We start from the raw sequence: 14,189 nt of genomic DNA, 5'->3' as shown, positions 1-14,189 counted from the left end.
TAACTTTGAGGTGTTTGCTCTTCTCTCAGGTACAGTTAAATGTGACAGAGTTTAGGAAAAGTTTATGGCAGACTGACAGATTGAAATATGCATAGCCAGTTATTTGCCTAGGTTTTTCTCCTCACAGACATCTGCTTAGGAAATAGCGAGTGAATTAAAGTGATTTCTAAGTTTGAAAAGAACAGGTAGCCTTTGCTTCAGAATGCTGGGGTATCTGAAAAGAACCTCCACACAAGCATCTTTCTCTCTACTGAGCCATTGAAATGTTTGGACTTTTTGGTTGGTTGCTTTATTTTTAAAAAATTAAAAAAAAAAAAATGAAAGCACCATATTGTGGAACAGAAAATTTGCTTCTACAGATTGTTCAAAATTGCTTAGAACAGATGTGATTTAGAGGGGAATTTTGTACCCAGCACATGCTCTTTTCCTATAAATAATAAACCAAGAATGAGGGTTTTTTTAAAAGTCACCACCTCCAGTAGTTTCATTTTAGCTCTCATCTGATCTACAACTTCTTTGCAGCACCATTGTTCCTTTTTCACCGCAGAGGCACTGAGGTGGAATGGCAGGGAGCAGAATGGGCTGTAGCCCCTCTACGAGAAGTACTTGTTTGCAGCTGGTAGAGGAGCAATAGCATTTGCCACTCCCCATCATAATCCTGGTTGCATCCATCTCAGGCAACCTTTTAATGATAGGCTTAAATTGCAGAAAAGGAGGTTGAGGTGAGGGGAAAAAAAAAAAAAAAAAAAAAGAGAAAAGCTGTCTCGTGACGAGGATAGAAAAAACTGGGCTAGAGTATTAGGTGAGGCTTTAGAAACTCCCTCACTGGAGGTTTTAAGACCAGTTTAGACAAACATCTGTCAGAAATCGTTTAGATATGCTGATTATGTTTGGGGGCAGGGGAATAACCTGGAGATTTTTAAAAATCTCTCCCTGCCCTTTCTAGTATGATCAGAAATGACAAGGTAAAACTACAGAACAAAGTCTCACCCAAGGACAGAGTTTAATGGTGCTCCCCACTACCTTTCCCCCTGCACAATAAAGACAGATAGGGAGTGAGCACTCTTATCAGGCAGAGGAGGGAGAAGGGTCCAGGAGTGGATAAGAAGACAAATGGGAGATCAGTTCCCTTTCTGATTAACTTAAAATCTTCAATGGAAGCAAACACTACCTTTGGCACCATTACATTGGATTATAAGATCTTCAGGGCTCCAGTGTGTCTGTTCAGCTCAACACCACTTTAATCTTGTCTATCACTCCACCGACATGCACAATACAAAACATTCACGACAATTACCACCACAACAGCTACTTCTTACCGTACAAGAATAATGGTCATACACTCTGGGAACCCTGAGCTTAAGTGTAGTATATGATCAAAACCTACTACAAATGCAACTCCTCTGTAGAACATACTATAAAGAATAAAGACAAAGCCTCTAGTCTGACGCGTCACCGTTTTCCTCAGCTTTGTCCCATTCACCATTACAGACTTTCCACAAGAATCCCTTCTTTTGGTGAAATGACATCTCATCCTACCTGTGCCGTACAGACCCATGCTCACCATAGGAGCAGTCTGCTGTGAACTCCTCTCTCCCTTTAGGCTGTAATTATTTCAGCCTAACTCCACCCCCCCTGCTATGCTACTTCTTTGTTTAATTACTTTGCGAAGCCCTGGCTTATCACACAGATTCTCAATCAAATTAAAAGCAATAAAAACCTATTTCAAATTGTTCACTTATTGTGCTTGAATCGCATGCACTTAACAAAATGCTTTGATGGAGTCCTCACTTAACATTCCTTCTGTCTCAGTGACCTTGAAGTTACCGAACATCTGTTTCACCCTTATCTTGTACTGAAATATTTTAGACAGATGCAGCTATGAAAAGTCATTGACCTCAAAATTCAAGCCCTTAATTCAATTATTCCTATGAAACCTATAGTTTGTGTGTAATTAAGTTAGAAAGAAATGTGGTCACACACTGATTTTTTTAATGCTCCTGGCAGAAGGGAACTCTTCTCAAGAGAGCTCTACAAAAAGCCACAGTAACCTGGAGACTGCAAATTTCAATGTCAATTGAACTCCCTACCCCAAAGAAAGAAAAAGTCATCTGAACCTATTATTGTGCAAAACCGAAGGGGTCTCCTGTGTGCCTTTGATCATTTTGCATGTCTTAATACCCTTTCCTGGTCCTTTTGTTTCTGGTACATGCACAGACCAAATTGAAAGGAACAATCTGTTACTAATTACTCAGGTCTACTCTGCACTCTCCTCCCAGCACAGCTGAATGCGAATGTGTTCGCACATGTGCAAGGAGCATCATCACCAGTGACCAGACAGAACTGGAAATAAGTCTCCAGCACTACAGGCACACTGCTCCAGAGTCCCATTCACATCTCCATTTGTGCCTTCCCATTTCATGCAGCCTCCCGCACCAATCCAGGTACACTCTGAAGGTCCTGATCTCAGGGTAGCCTCTCTCCTTCCGCTGGCAATTATTGGTTCTCTCTAGCCCTGAATGGTCCCTTTTACACTAATTGCAAAGTTAGCAAGAGTAACAAGCTAATTGGTAACAGACATGCGTTTTTACCAAGCTGTACACCCTGCTCCCAAAGCCATCAGTTGGGTTCCTGCTTCCTGAACTGCAAGTGCCTCAATAAGTTTTATTGCTATGAAGGACAGAGCAGGACTAGGGAAGATGATCTCATGTTGCCTGTGCTCCACTCAAGAGAACTACATTTCTTCATGGCATCATACTTGGCACTTGATTGCCTCCTAAAACAGAGGTAGAGCAAAGCACTTAAAATCAGGTAATCATTCTTCCATATCTCTGGCACTGGCTCACCATCTCTTAGGGACTGAAATTGCTTCCACAAAAGTAATGAGAGTTCTGCCATTAATTCAAGTGGCAACAGAATCAGTCTTGGCAGTAGATTTTCCCTGCCATTAATAAAGTCTGCTATTCTTTTTACTACTGCGTATGTTCACAAACACAGATACCCAGGCAAAAAGTCACGCTGATGCCCTTGGTGTTGGATGCACAGTCATTTTTGTAATGATTCACAGCAAACGACTACCTGATCAGTGTGTAGTTACTTTTTGGGTTTTTTCTTTTTTTTTTTTTTTTTTTCAATTTACATCATCTTAACCGTTCCCTGAAACCTAAAATTGGATACTTACTGATGCCAACAGCTGTAATAAGTTTAATGGCAAGTTCTGGGATTTCACACTGCATAAAGAAGGGTTCCAAAATGTAACGTCCAAATGCCAATGATATCACTGCTGTGGCAGCAGGGCTAGAGTAAAAACAACAACAAAAAAAAAAATCACATAATTAATCTGCAATAGTATATAGATGATATTCTTATAGGATCATGCTGTAACTTTACTATCACAGAACTGTGAACTACACTTAATTTTGGTGCCTGCTTGTAACTAAGCTGCTATGTGCCATGACTTCTGAACATAGCAGGAAACCATGAGCAGTTTAGCTTTGCTCTGCAGTTCTGATCTTGACAGCAACACTTCTTACCAGGATCGCTCTTACAACTTCCATGATGTGAAGCAGCCATTAGCATAGTATCGTAGAATCGTTTTGGTTGGAAAGGACCTTTAGGATCATCAAGTCCAACCGTTAACCCAGCACTGCCAAGTCCCCTCTAAACCATGTCCCTAAGTACCACATCTACTTGTCTTTTAAATACCTCCGGGGGTGATGACTCCACCACTTCCCTGGGCAGCCTGTTCCCATGTTTGATAACCCTTTCAGTGAAGAATTTTTTCCTGATATCCAATCTAAACCTCTAAACAGAAATGAAAGGTATCAATAGAAATCTTCATTCACTCGTTTGAAGTAAACACAGCCAGAATTAGATTACATGGGCAAAACCCTGAGTAAAAGTCATTGAGGACTGAATTTTAGTGGCCAGGTATATCTCACCCCTCAGAGAGACAAGCAAATCAATTTCAATCAAGCTGAGAATTCTGCTTTACTAAGTATCCAAAACATACCTAAGTCTGTTATTAAAATCTGATATAATGCAAAAAATGAATTAAAATGGGATTTCCTAAAATGCAAATTTGTTCATTGTATTGACTAACAACTTCCTGGCACTGCAAGTGTGAGCAAAAATCTTCGAAGTACAGAAAGCACCTACCATGAAACAGAGAAATGTGAAGAAAGGCAGGCATGCAGTTGTTGCATTTACAAATTTGAAATACTCGTAGTATTCATACAGCCTTTCTCTTTGAGACAAGCTAAATGTTTGCCAGAAGCCTTAGCGCTGACACATATTAACAGCAAATTACCCCGTGCCTCACATCAGACACTGTATGCATGTTCCAGCGGTCTGTTCACATTTGGTTTGGGAGGATACGTTCACCCTTCTTAGGACAGCTGGTGGCTTCTGTGCTTCATCACACGCTCACACACAATAAGGACAAAAGGGCATATGATTCTGCCTCAAAGGATTTCCGAGTTAAACAACAGTCCATGCAAATTTCTTGTGGAAAAACCTGCAGCATTTAATAAAAAAATGCCTCACCTTACAGAATTTTAATAAAATTATAGTTGCTAAAAATGCTATGGAACAGTGTAAAAATTCTGCAGAGACGTTATTATTCTCCATCAAACAATAAAGGAATTTTCCACAAGAGAGTTTCGCCCTTGAAACAAAACCCACTTTTTTTCGCGTTATGAATCAACCAAAATGTCACACATTGCGTTGGACCGAACTGCAGAGCAGCAAGGAACAGAAGTATCTTCCTTGGAAAGTTTCTGCATGGACAAGTGAGGGCTGGTGCTTGTGTGTCCCCCATGAACGAGGACTGTTCCTCTTACTGGCCCACAACTGGCTTTGCAACTTTTGCCTTCACTCAGGGACCGAATGGATTTACACAGACATTTACTGACTTTACCTCGGTGCAATATTTCTGATTTGCATAAGAAGATCACCAGGCTTCTGGCTTTTAAATACCACAGCCTGCCAAAAGTAGTTTGAAGTGTCCTAGATCAGATGAAGGATCAGATATTTGGAGCTTTCACAGACTTTTTTCCTCAGTCCTGGCTCCTTTACCAGAACTTGGAAGTTTCCCTCTCATTTTAAGAAAGGCCTTTTTAAAGAGGCAGTCACTGCTATCCTCACCACTATGTTTTTAAAAACATAGCTCCTAAATTATACCTCTAATAAATAGCTGTGTCTTTTGTTTTCCCATGTTTGGGGGAGACGTTGCTGGCAGTGTAGTCAATCAATGGAGGTGGAAGTTGAAGGATTGGGGCATTTTCCTTTTGACTGCAACCCTAAAGACAGGCTGCAGTCCCTTAACAGCTGTGTGCTCAGACAGAAAGTGCATTAGCAGCTTTCAGTGAAGGGCAAGGAGCACAAAAAGCCACCAGGAAGGGAGCAGGTACAGTGCCCCAGCACATACCAGAGGTGAGTGAGTCACTTGGCAGTGGCTCTCACTCAACCTGTGTTTAGCAACCACCATAGTTAAGCACTACAGACAATAAATTCACACAGTTGTCTTCACTTGGTTGAGAACTTTTTTTTTTTTTGAATGTATGTAATATACCCACAACCTGACTTTTGGGGAGAAAAAAAGTTCCTGCTTATACTGGATGAGGAGCAGCGCAGCGTAAGGCACATCTAAGCAGCAGGTGATGCTGGTACAGTTTAATCAGTATGTGGGCAGAGTCTAAGTGTGTCCTAGACTGTAAAATAGTGACTGAAAAGATAGACAAGAGCAGGAAATGTTTATTTTGGTTGCGGCTGCTCCACCAGCCTGTGGATGTGATAAATCTGCAATCTTTCAGAGGAAAAAACGGCTTAGCTGAGAAGTGTGTGTGCAACTTCATGTACTGAAAAAAAACCCAAGACACATATTAGGCCTCAACTTCTTTGACAGCAGCAGCCAATTAGTTTACTGATGCAGGAGTCGGATATAAAACTCCACACAGTTTCCGCAGCACTGCTCTGATCATCACAAGTTATAACAAGTACATTTCCTTCGCTGCCTCTCAGGTTTGATGATTAAAGAATCCACTGATGTTCCTTCCCATGCAAGACGGTTATTTTCTGGGTGTGGGGCAGATCATAATGACTAAGAGCATTTTCATGACACTCCTGGGACACTGTCATATGTAAAAAAAAATAATAATTTTGGGAGGAGAGGGATTTATGAAGCCTGGTTTCTTGTGGATATTTGTGCCCAGGTTAATACGGTCCTCCTGCCTGGTAAGGTGCAGGTTAAGAGGGGGATTTCTAACATTACCCTCCTCTGTTGATTCTGTGATGTACAATGATATAGTTACGTTCACAGCATTGTGCTTCTCACGGTGAAAACATAGAGCCTGTTTCCTCTGTCTGGTTTTCCTTTTTGGCAAAAAGTTAATATGGTTAAGACATCTGCTCTTTCATCACGTTTGATGGAAATTACGCTGTTAATTCAAAGGTTACATATGGGTGGGGAGGATGTAAGGGACCATCTGACATATACAATTATTTCCTCCGGAAACAAGATAAAGATTTATAGATTCATAATGACTCAGCACCGTCAGTGCTTTTAAAACTCAACAGTCTGTGCTAGAACTTGTCAATATTATGTAAACATGGTTGTGATTTGAAATGAGGCATGTGCTTCTGTGACTAATTTGCTGATTGCAGAAGAGAGAGGGGAAAAGAGTGCAAACCAGCCTGAGGCAGGAATGGAGTGTTCCCAAAGTCATTTTGCGTAAGTGAGTTGTCCTGTTCTACCTGTAACAAGCTCTCCAGCCTCAGCAATACTGTAAAAAAAAAAAAAAATTTTTTTTTTTAAAAAATCGAAGGGCCACATTTGAGTTTGATACAAAGATCCATTTACATTATGAAAATTGATTTGATATGATTCGGTATCTTCATATTGTAATTCACCTATACATTGTCAAGGGCTGCATGAGCCATAGGCTTACATACCAAAACAATACTTCGGACATTTTAGATATATAAGGACTTAATGATGTTTATTTGGTCAGTTAGTGCTTTTCATAGTAATCAGGCATTAAGTTCTCCAACACCCCACAAAAACAAAAAATGGGGACCCAAAATGACATATAAAGAATACATGGTGCTCCCAAATCTGAAAACTACTGGGCAATAGCTTCACCAGGAGTTATTCCTGTATCCACAGACAACAGCAACCGCTCCAAAAGCTAGTACCAAGACTAAGAAAAAAATAAAGGTGATTGTCCTCTTCCACTATACTATATATAGGCATGGGTATTAGCATTATTAGTGACATTAATGGATACAGTAAGCTTAGCAAAATTAAAGCAAGTAGCTGAATTTGTGTGGTGGGCAGTTTTCTCAGAATCATTTTTTCCCCCCATACATGCATGTATGTCTTCTTGAATGTTTCAATGCTGATGAGCAAAACAGCGTTGTTAAATTCTCTGTGTTCTAAAATAACATAACTCATTGACCAAGATACATTTGGCTTGTTTTTCCCATCATGTATTGGAGATTTTTCTTTATGACTGAAAAGCGTATTGTCATCAGAAAAGAAACACAGAAAAGCCATGATGCACTTACCGAATGACGAGTAATTCAACCCAGACTCTTACAAAAGCAGGTAATGGGCCAAAGGCCTCCAGGATATAGGTATAGTGACCACCAGATTTCTTAATGCATGTTCCTAGTTCAGCATAGCAGAGGGCACCTGTGAGAATTAAACTGTAGCATCACGAGAGATATCCAAAAATACCTTTCAAAACATTTATAAGCTAAACAATGGAGCTGCTGTGGTATCACAACTACTTTTGATACATTTTTAAACATTTTTTTCAAGTAATTTTCTTTTTTCATTCATTCAGCTAGACCTGCACTTAACCAAACCATACATATATCCAGTTACATTTACGTGTAAGCCACTGAACAAACTATTTGCTATCAACTCGTTTCATTACTCATCCGTATCTCATGAAGAGGGACAACAAAACGCTATGTCACGCCAGCTACCCCGGCTCCCCAGCCAGCCTGACTCCACAGCCAAGTGAAAGCCTTCTGACACATTTGCTTGTTATCAAACAACAATCAGCTCCTTTCAGCCTCAGAGATGCCTGCCTCAGCCTCTGAAGAAAAGCCTGAAAACTGTATTCCCCCTCCTCAGCCACAGGCGAAGCCATCAACTGGCCAAAATACAGAAGCAGGAACTGCAGATTAAGAATTTTCCTCAATAGTACTCCCAACACCTTACACACAAAGTTCAGGGGATGGCTTAGCCCTGGCTTTTCAGCACTGATGCAGTGTTGTTGTGTACTACTAATGCAATGAAAGCTCAGTTCATTTCTGCATCACCCTAAATACAGACAACTTCACGTTTTCATAGCAGGAGGCTCATTTCATCCTTTGGTGCTTTTATACACTGACTGAAATAAAACCCAAATCATCATCACATTGCTGCATTAGGGGGGCCAAATTCATGAAGATATGGTTCAGGGTCCTTTGGAGCGAGTGCTAGTGGCATCCCCAGCAAGCGGCAGCTCTGAGAGTTCCCCGAGGCTGCTGCTGGCACAACGCGTGGCCTCTGCCATTACAGAGCCAGGAACAGCACGCTGCAACTATGAGGGTCTGCATGAAGCCTTCTTCACCCATGCACCATCTGCTACTGTTGTTTAATGAGCCATCACCCAGTTGCAAAGCCAGTGGACTCTCAGCTCCAAGGGTAGACCACATCAGTAGAGAAGTGTATGACATCCAATAAACGTAGGTGGCCCTTTTAGAAGAGTCTGAGAAGCCAGATGAAAACAGTAATAAAGTTTGTAAACACCGCATGATATGGAGTTAAGATCAGCAACACATACGAACTCATTTCGGCTCTGTTCCCTGCATGCTTTTATGCTGCAGCACTTTAAGATGAAAACTACAGTTATCAAAACCACATAACACGCACAGGCCCATCAAAGCTGTACCACATTACGACAAATTCCATCCTTGTTCATTTGCTTTGTTTGGGGCTTTGCATCAACGTGGCAACTTTTATCTGCAACTCTTCAGCTTACCTGAAAATGTGCTTAAGGAATTCTTACAGCCACATTAAAACAAAAAAAGCTATTGATGGGTTTTCTCTTGCCAGCTTCTTCTGTTGAGGTTCAGGATGAAATGAAATTGCATTTCGATAGATGTTATACATACAGCCTCAGCAAGACCTTAAGTGATCTTTGCATGTGATTTTACTGTAATTAAGTCATGCAGGGAACTAAAAACATCCATGCCATAAAAAATATGAAAAAAATGACTGTAACATGTCCATTCAGAGAAATAGTATATTTTGCTGGGCCAAATTACACAGTTCTTCATATCTTGAGATCTGGAAAATGACCTAGAAAATCAGTCTGATAAGAGAGATTTTTTTTTTGCACAGACTTTACTTCACAGCCAGAAAATTACAGCTATTAAAGCCAAAAATGCAATGCTTAAGCAGATTTTTTTTTTTAACTAAATCTAAAGACCAAGGTGTTCTGACAGGGTTACGAATGGTATCTGAGGTCTTTCTTTATATGTGAATTTTGGTTATAGGCAGGACTTCCACATTTGTACAACAGATTATGTTGCACGTTTTATCAATACAGTTAACATTTGACCGAAATGGGTCCTCGCTTGCACTGTCTGTTTGGCTTGTGTGGGCTTAGTCTGTAAACAGTCCATGTTGCTTTTAATCTCAGAGCCAATTTACACAGGGTGGCATTTGCATGTTCCACCTATTAAGCAGACACGTGTTAGTCCATGTTTGTCCTCTTTACCTCCTGCCAGAAAACAAGTCATTTCTGTTTTACATAAAGCCAATACTCATGTTAGTTCTTCAGCTTCTTTGAGATTAACTCATTAAGTAGGTCAATGGACCCTCTGTTCCGCAGAGGCCGGGGTGGGGTTTTCTACTCTGAACGGGGGCTTTGTGTACAGAACAAATAAACCGGCATTTTTCAGAATTTAGTGCTCTTCAAAAATACACAAAAATAGCAAAAGCTGTCACAATAGGCAGGCCAGCAACAAAACTCACATTACAAATTTGTTTCTGTCACGCTGTTTTTTGCAGCGCAACCTTTCAAAGCAACATTGTGAGCGGGGAATAAAGTGAAGAGCAGTAATACAAGACTGAGGAGAAGGGTTATTAGTGTTATTATTTCACTCCCTTTCATGCCAATACAGCTTACGTCCAGTGGGAATTATTCCTCTCAGACTTTGCTCAGCCTCAAGGGAACTAAGTCGAGCTGTCTAAACATTTCGCCAGTGTTTGAGCAGAGCGACCTGCATCCCCAGCTGCCAGGGGCCTTACAAGCAAACCATAAACTACCTCCTACAGCCAGAAGAAAAACATTATACATACAGCACATTGTATAGCGTAAAATGGTCATTTACTTCTCCCGTTCCTTCAGGGACCCATAAGAAACAATAATTTATGCTTCCAATCTCTACCGACAAGGTGCCGGGGGGACAGGGGTTGCATACCTCTGTGCCTGCCATGCAGCCTATCACACAGCAAAACCTTCTGTAGCCCTATTGGTCCTCAATTTCCACACTGTGCCTTGCTATCCAATGGCAAAATCCGACAAATAGCAGCAATAATCCACCAGCCGCCCCTCTGGACCAATTAGAAACTTTTAAGGGACTTACCGAAGAGCGAGAGGATACCACACACTGTCCAGACAGTCAAGGACATGCCCACGCTGCCCGTGTTCTTCAGGATCCCTTTGGGAGAGATGAAGATGCCAGCTCCAATGATAGTGCCAATGATGATGGATATCCCCCTCAAAAGTGTCACTTTCTTCTTCAGCACAACTTTTCCCTCCTGGGCTGGCTGTCCACTGTCCATAGAGGGCAACCTGCCATTAGCTTGTCCCTGCAAGTAGCTTCTATTAGAGACGGTGGTTACAGCAGCTTTCCTGAACATGCTACAGTGCCACCAGCACACCGACAGCAAGCACAGGCAAAAAAAGTTTGCAGCAGAAACTCAAGGTTTTTTTTATTTCCTCTCTGTGTAGCCAACTACTTAGTCTCTTCCTCTGCCCTCTCTTATCTTCCCAGCTGCTCCTACTCACAGGTAGCAAGCTCTTAAAGTGTATTTGAGCCTTGAGTGTGGTCTGAGCCCTGCTCAGGAACACCTGCGCTTTCACACTGCAAGCTGGTACTGCCCTATCATTGGAAACCAGCTCAGCTTCCGCGTGGACTTGTATTTAAGCTCTTGTCATACCAAGTTACTCCAGCTGAATGATGATGCAAATTCTCCAGGTTTGCATCAGCCATTTGAGAAACCTCTGGCATTACTCAGCATTTCTTTTTTTTTTTTTTTTTTTTTTGTTCTTCCTTTTTAAAGCGTAGGGGCATGTTGCACAACTGACCTGAGGGTGGTGGGAAGAACAAAGCACTCGCAAGCAAACCGAGCCAATCAAGCTAAGCATATCACCCGAGACACCCCAAGACACACTCCCAAATTTTTTTAAAGCAACTCAGAGCCAGAAAAAAAAGCCTGCCTAAACACAAAGCTTGTCAGAGCACACGGGGGAAAAGAAATCAAACAGGATACGTCACCCCTGGGTCTAATCCAATTTCTTTCTCGAAAAACTCCTCTTAACAAAAGTTAAGTTTGCAGGGCTTAACTACTTCTTGTGTCGCAGTTGATCAGCCTCTCTCACATCTATGTTACTTACCTGGAAATTTCTACAGGGATTTGTACCTTCCTAAAGAATAGATCTACAACCCCCTTGTTACTACCCTGAGTTGCTTAGCAACACACCCAAATCAGCCTAACGAGAACTCAGGGTTATTTCCACAGCACAGTCACTTTCATACACGCAGCGTGTTTCTAGGATGTTGGTAAGCAACGCCGCTTCCCCTTAAGAAATACTATTAACGTTTGCAGCCACCTCACGTGTGTGATCTGGCAGGAGGAGGACAGCACCCCAGAGCACGGGATCTCCAGCAGCTCAGGAATCGGAAAGGGGTTTTTTTGTGTTATCGTAGAGCTTCCTGGAGCACATAAACAGGTAATCAGACGCATAAATGCTTTTGTTTCACGACCTGATCATTCAAAATTCAAACCTGAGAAATTAAACTGTTAAAAAGAGGAGCGTTTTCACAAAACGGAACAAAAATCAATAGCCTTCAAGCGCTTGTAACCTAATCGAGAGACAGCCTGTGCAATACATGCCAGAGGGGAAAAATCCTTCATAGCATAACTATTGCAGCTGCTCGTGGCTTCAGATTAGATCAGTGCAAAGAGAAATGATTACTGCCATCACTGCTCTTACAGTTACTGTTTAATTAGGACCTAGGATTGAGGGGGGAAAAAAAGGTAGCAGTTAAAACATTTTATCATTTGTAAAGCAGGCACTGAGCTCAGAGCACTACTGTGCTTTTAAATTTATTTGAGTAACAGGAGGTCCTGGAGTATCAATGCATTGCAGCTGTAAAACTGCAGTGTTTTTAAAGCCTCATTTTCAGTTATAGCTCACCTGTAACAATTTGCACTAAGATAAATAAATAAAGCTTATCTGGTTTAAATGCACACAGGCGAAAACATAAGTGGCTACAGTTTTTGACTACATACTGGTAGCACTTGCCTAATTTCTGAACACATCCTATTTCTCCCTCGTCTGCTGATGCACACAGCAGCTGATCCCTCACTTCTCTGTACAGCTCATACTCCTGTTGTCACCACACCATGTGCCCGACCCTTCAGGGAAGCCACTGCCTCTCCAGCATGTGCCATGGACGGCTGCGGGCAGGACCTCCTCTGGTCACCACACACTCCAGACCAAGCCAATTTTCACGGCACCGGTTACTTACAAAGCCACGAGTAGGTGGTGTGCTATGCAGAATTGTTTTCCCCCCAATGTACATTTCATAAGCTGCCCCCCATTAAGATTACAAACGCTTGAAGTAAGTAACTAGATCAAATCAAAGCAGGAAAAAGCTTTAACCACAGAACTGGGTTGGGCTGATGACTTTCATTTTAATTTTCAAAGGCTTTTTAATGAAGAAACACATGACTTCTTGAAATATCTAATACTTTAAGGTAATCATTCTTAACTAATGTTTACCCTTTATTTACACAGGAAGATGGTTCCAAGATCAAACCAAAAGCTCAGTAACCCCCTAGATGATCCCAAAGCAGCTCCCAGCAATCCATCTGTCTGCATCAGCTAGTCAGTAACACTGGACAGTATAAAGGCTTTCAAATGTCATTTGACCACTAGCCAGAAGAATGCACATTTGCCCGTTGGACATGGCTATTAACGCTCTCCCACGCAGGGAAAAGGGTGCTTGCTGCTTCTGTGGTATAGGGATATGCACGCAAAGCTTAGGACCATGTGAAATTCCCAGTGACATTTCAAAGGTGGAAAATGAAGAAGGCTGGGTGCAGAAAACTGTTTTTCCTAAATGCTGGCAGCTTGCTAGTGATCACGCTATTTGTAGTCTTACCAGTGAGTATGTTGGGTACACTGCTTCTCAATGCTATCCACTAAAAATAAACGAACAGGACCACTTTTTCTCCTTTGAGCTCAGCCTTATTTCCAACTATTGGTTCCATCCAGGATAAGGAATACTTATTTGGTGTTGGGGGGTTATTTCTTATATTCTGGAAATTTCTTGAGAACTCTCCATCACCTGAGCCCAGCCCCAAGGAGGACAAGAAGCTGGAAAAGGCCCATTACTATCTGCTGCCCCCGTTACACAGTATACTCACAAAATCTGTTCCAATTATTTGTAGCCCACCAGCCACTTTCTTTTGAATTATTCATCACAGAGCAAAGACTGTGGTATCACTATGCAACCACAACACACAATGCTCAGGGTCTTTTCAGAGAGCTCTTCTGAAAGCACAGGGCTTAACCTGTCCAACACTCAGAACAGCCCTGTTCTTCCATAAAAATCCACTCTGAAAACAGAACAAACAGGTATAAGGTGCAATTTTCTTTAGACCAATGAAATTATTTGAAGCTACATTTCTAAAAATAATGCTCTGAAAATAAACCTTCAACCTCTAATAGCAGCTAGCATTGTGCACAGCCTTTTATTGTTTCTCTCTGGCTGTTATTTTTCCTCAATTCATATACATCTTCTCCTGAACAAACATTTTAAAGCATAACTGAGATCATCCCTGTGAAATGGTTTCCTTTTGAATCTCACCATCAGCCCTGAACTACCTACCCGCT

The 14,189-nt window shown here is 41.5% G+C and overlaps 1 protein-coding gene across 11 annotated transcripts in view; it reads right to left on the bottom strand.

Moving 5' to 3' along the window:
* Positions 1-14,189, bottom strand: part of SLC7A11 (solute carrier family 7 member 11) — a 111,081-nt gene that overhangs the window by 49,561 nt on the left and 47,331 nt on the right. For 9 of the 11 annotated variants that reach the window (XM_068404304.1, XM_068404303.1, XM_068404310.1 and 6 more), the window contains 3 exons: positions 10,648-12,000; positions 7,567-7,693; positions 3,182-3,297 (listed from right to left, as the gene is read on the bottom strand). In XM_068404304.1, coding sequence (XP_068260405.1) covers positions 3,182-3,297; positions 7,567-7,693; positions 10,648-10,924 — 520 coding nt within the window. In that variant the 5' untranslated portion in view covers positions 10,925-12,000. Of the gene's footprint in view, positions 1-3,181; positions 3,298-7,566; positions 7,694-10,647; positions 13,487-14,189 lie in introns of those variants that run through there. The other 2 variants (XM_068404313.1, XM_068404312.1) reach the window with 2 other exon arrangements.

Source organism: Nyctibius grandis, chromosome 6 (assembly GCF_013368605.1).
Source record: "Nyctibius grandis isolate bNycGra1 chromosome 6, bNycGra1.pri, whole genome shotgun sequence".
Lineage (NCBI taxonomy): Eukaryota > Metazoa > Chordata > Aves > Nyctibiiformes > Nyctibiidae > Nyctibius > Nyctibius grandis.
This window is presented reverse-complemented; position numbering and strand designations above follow the sequence as displayed.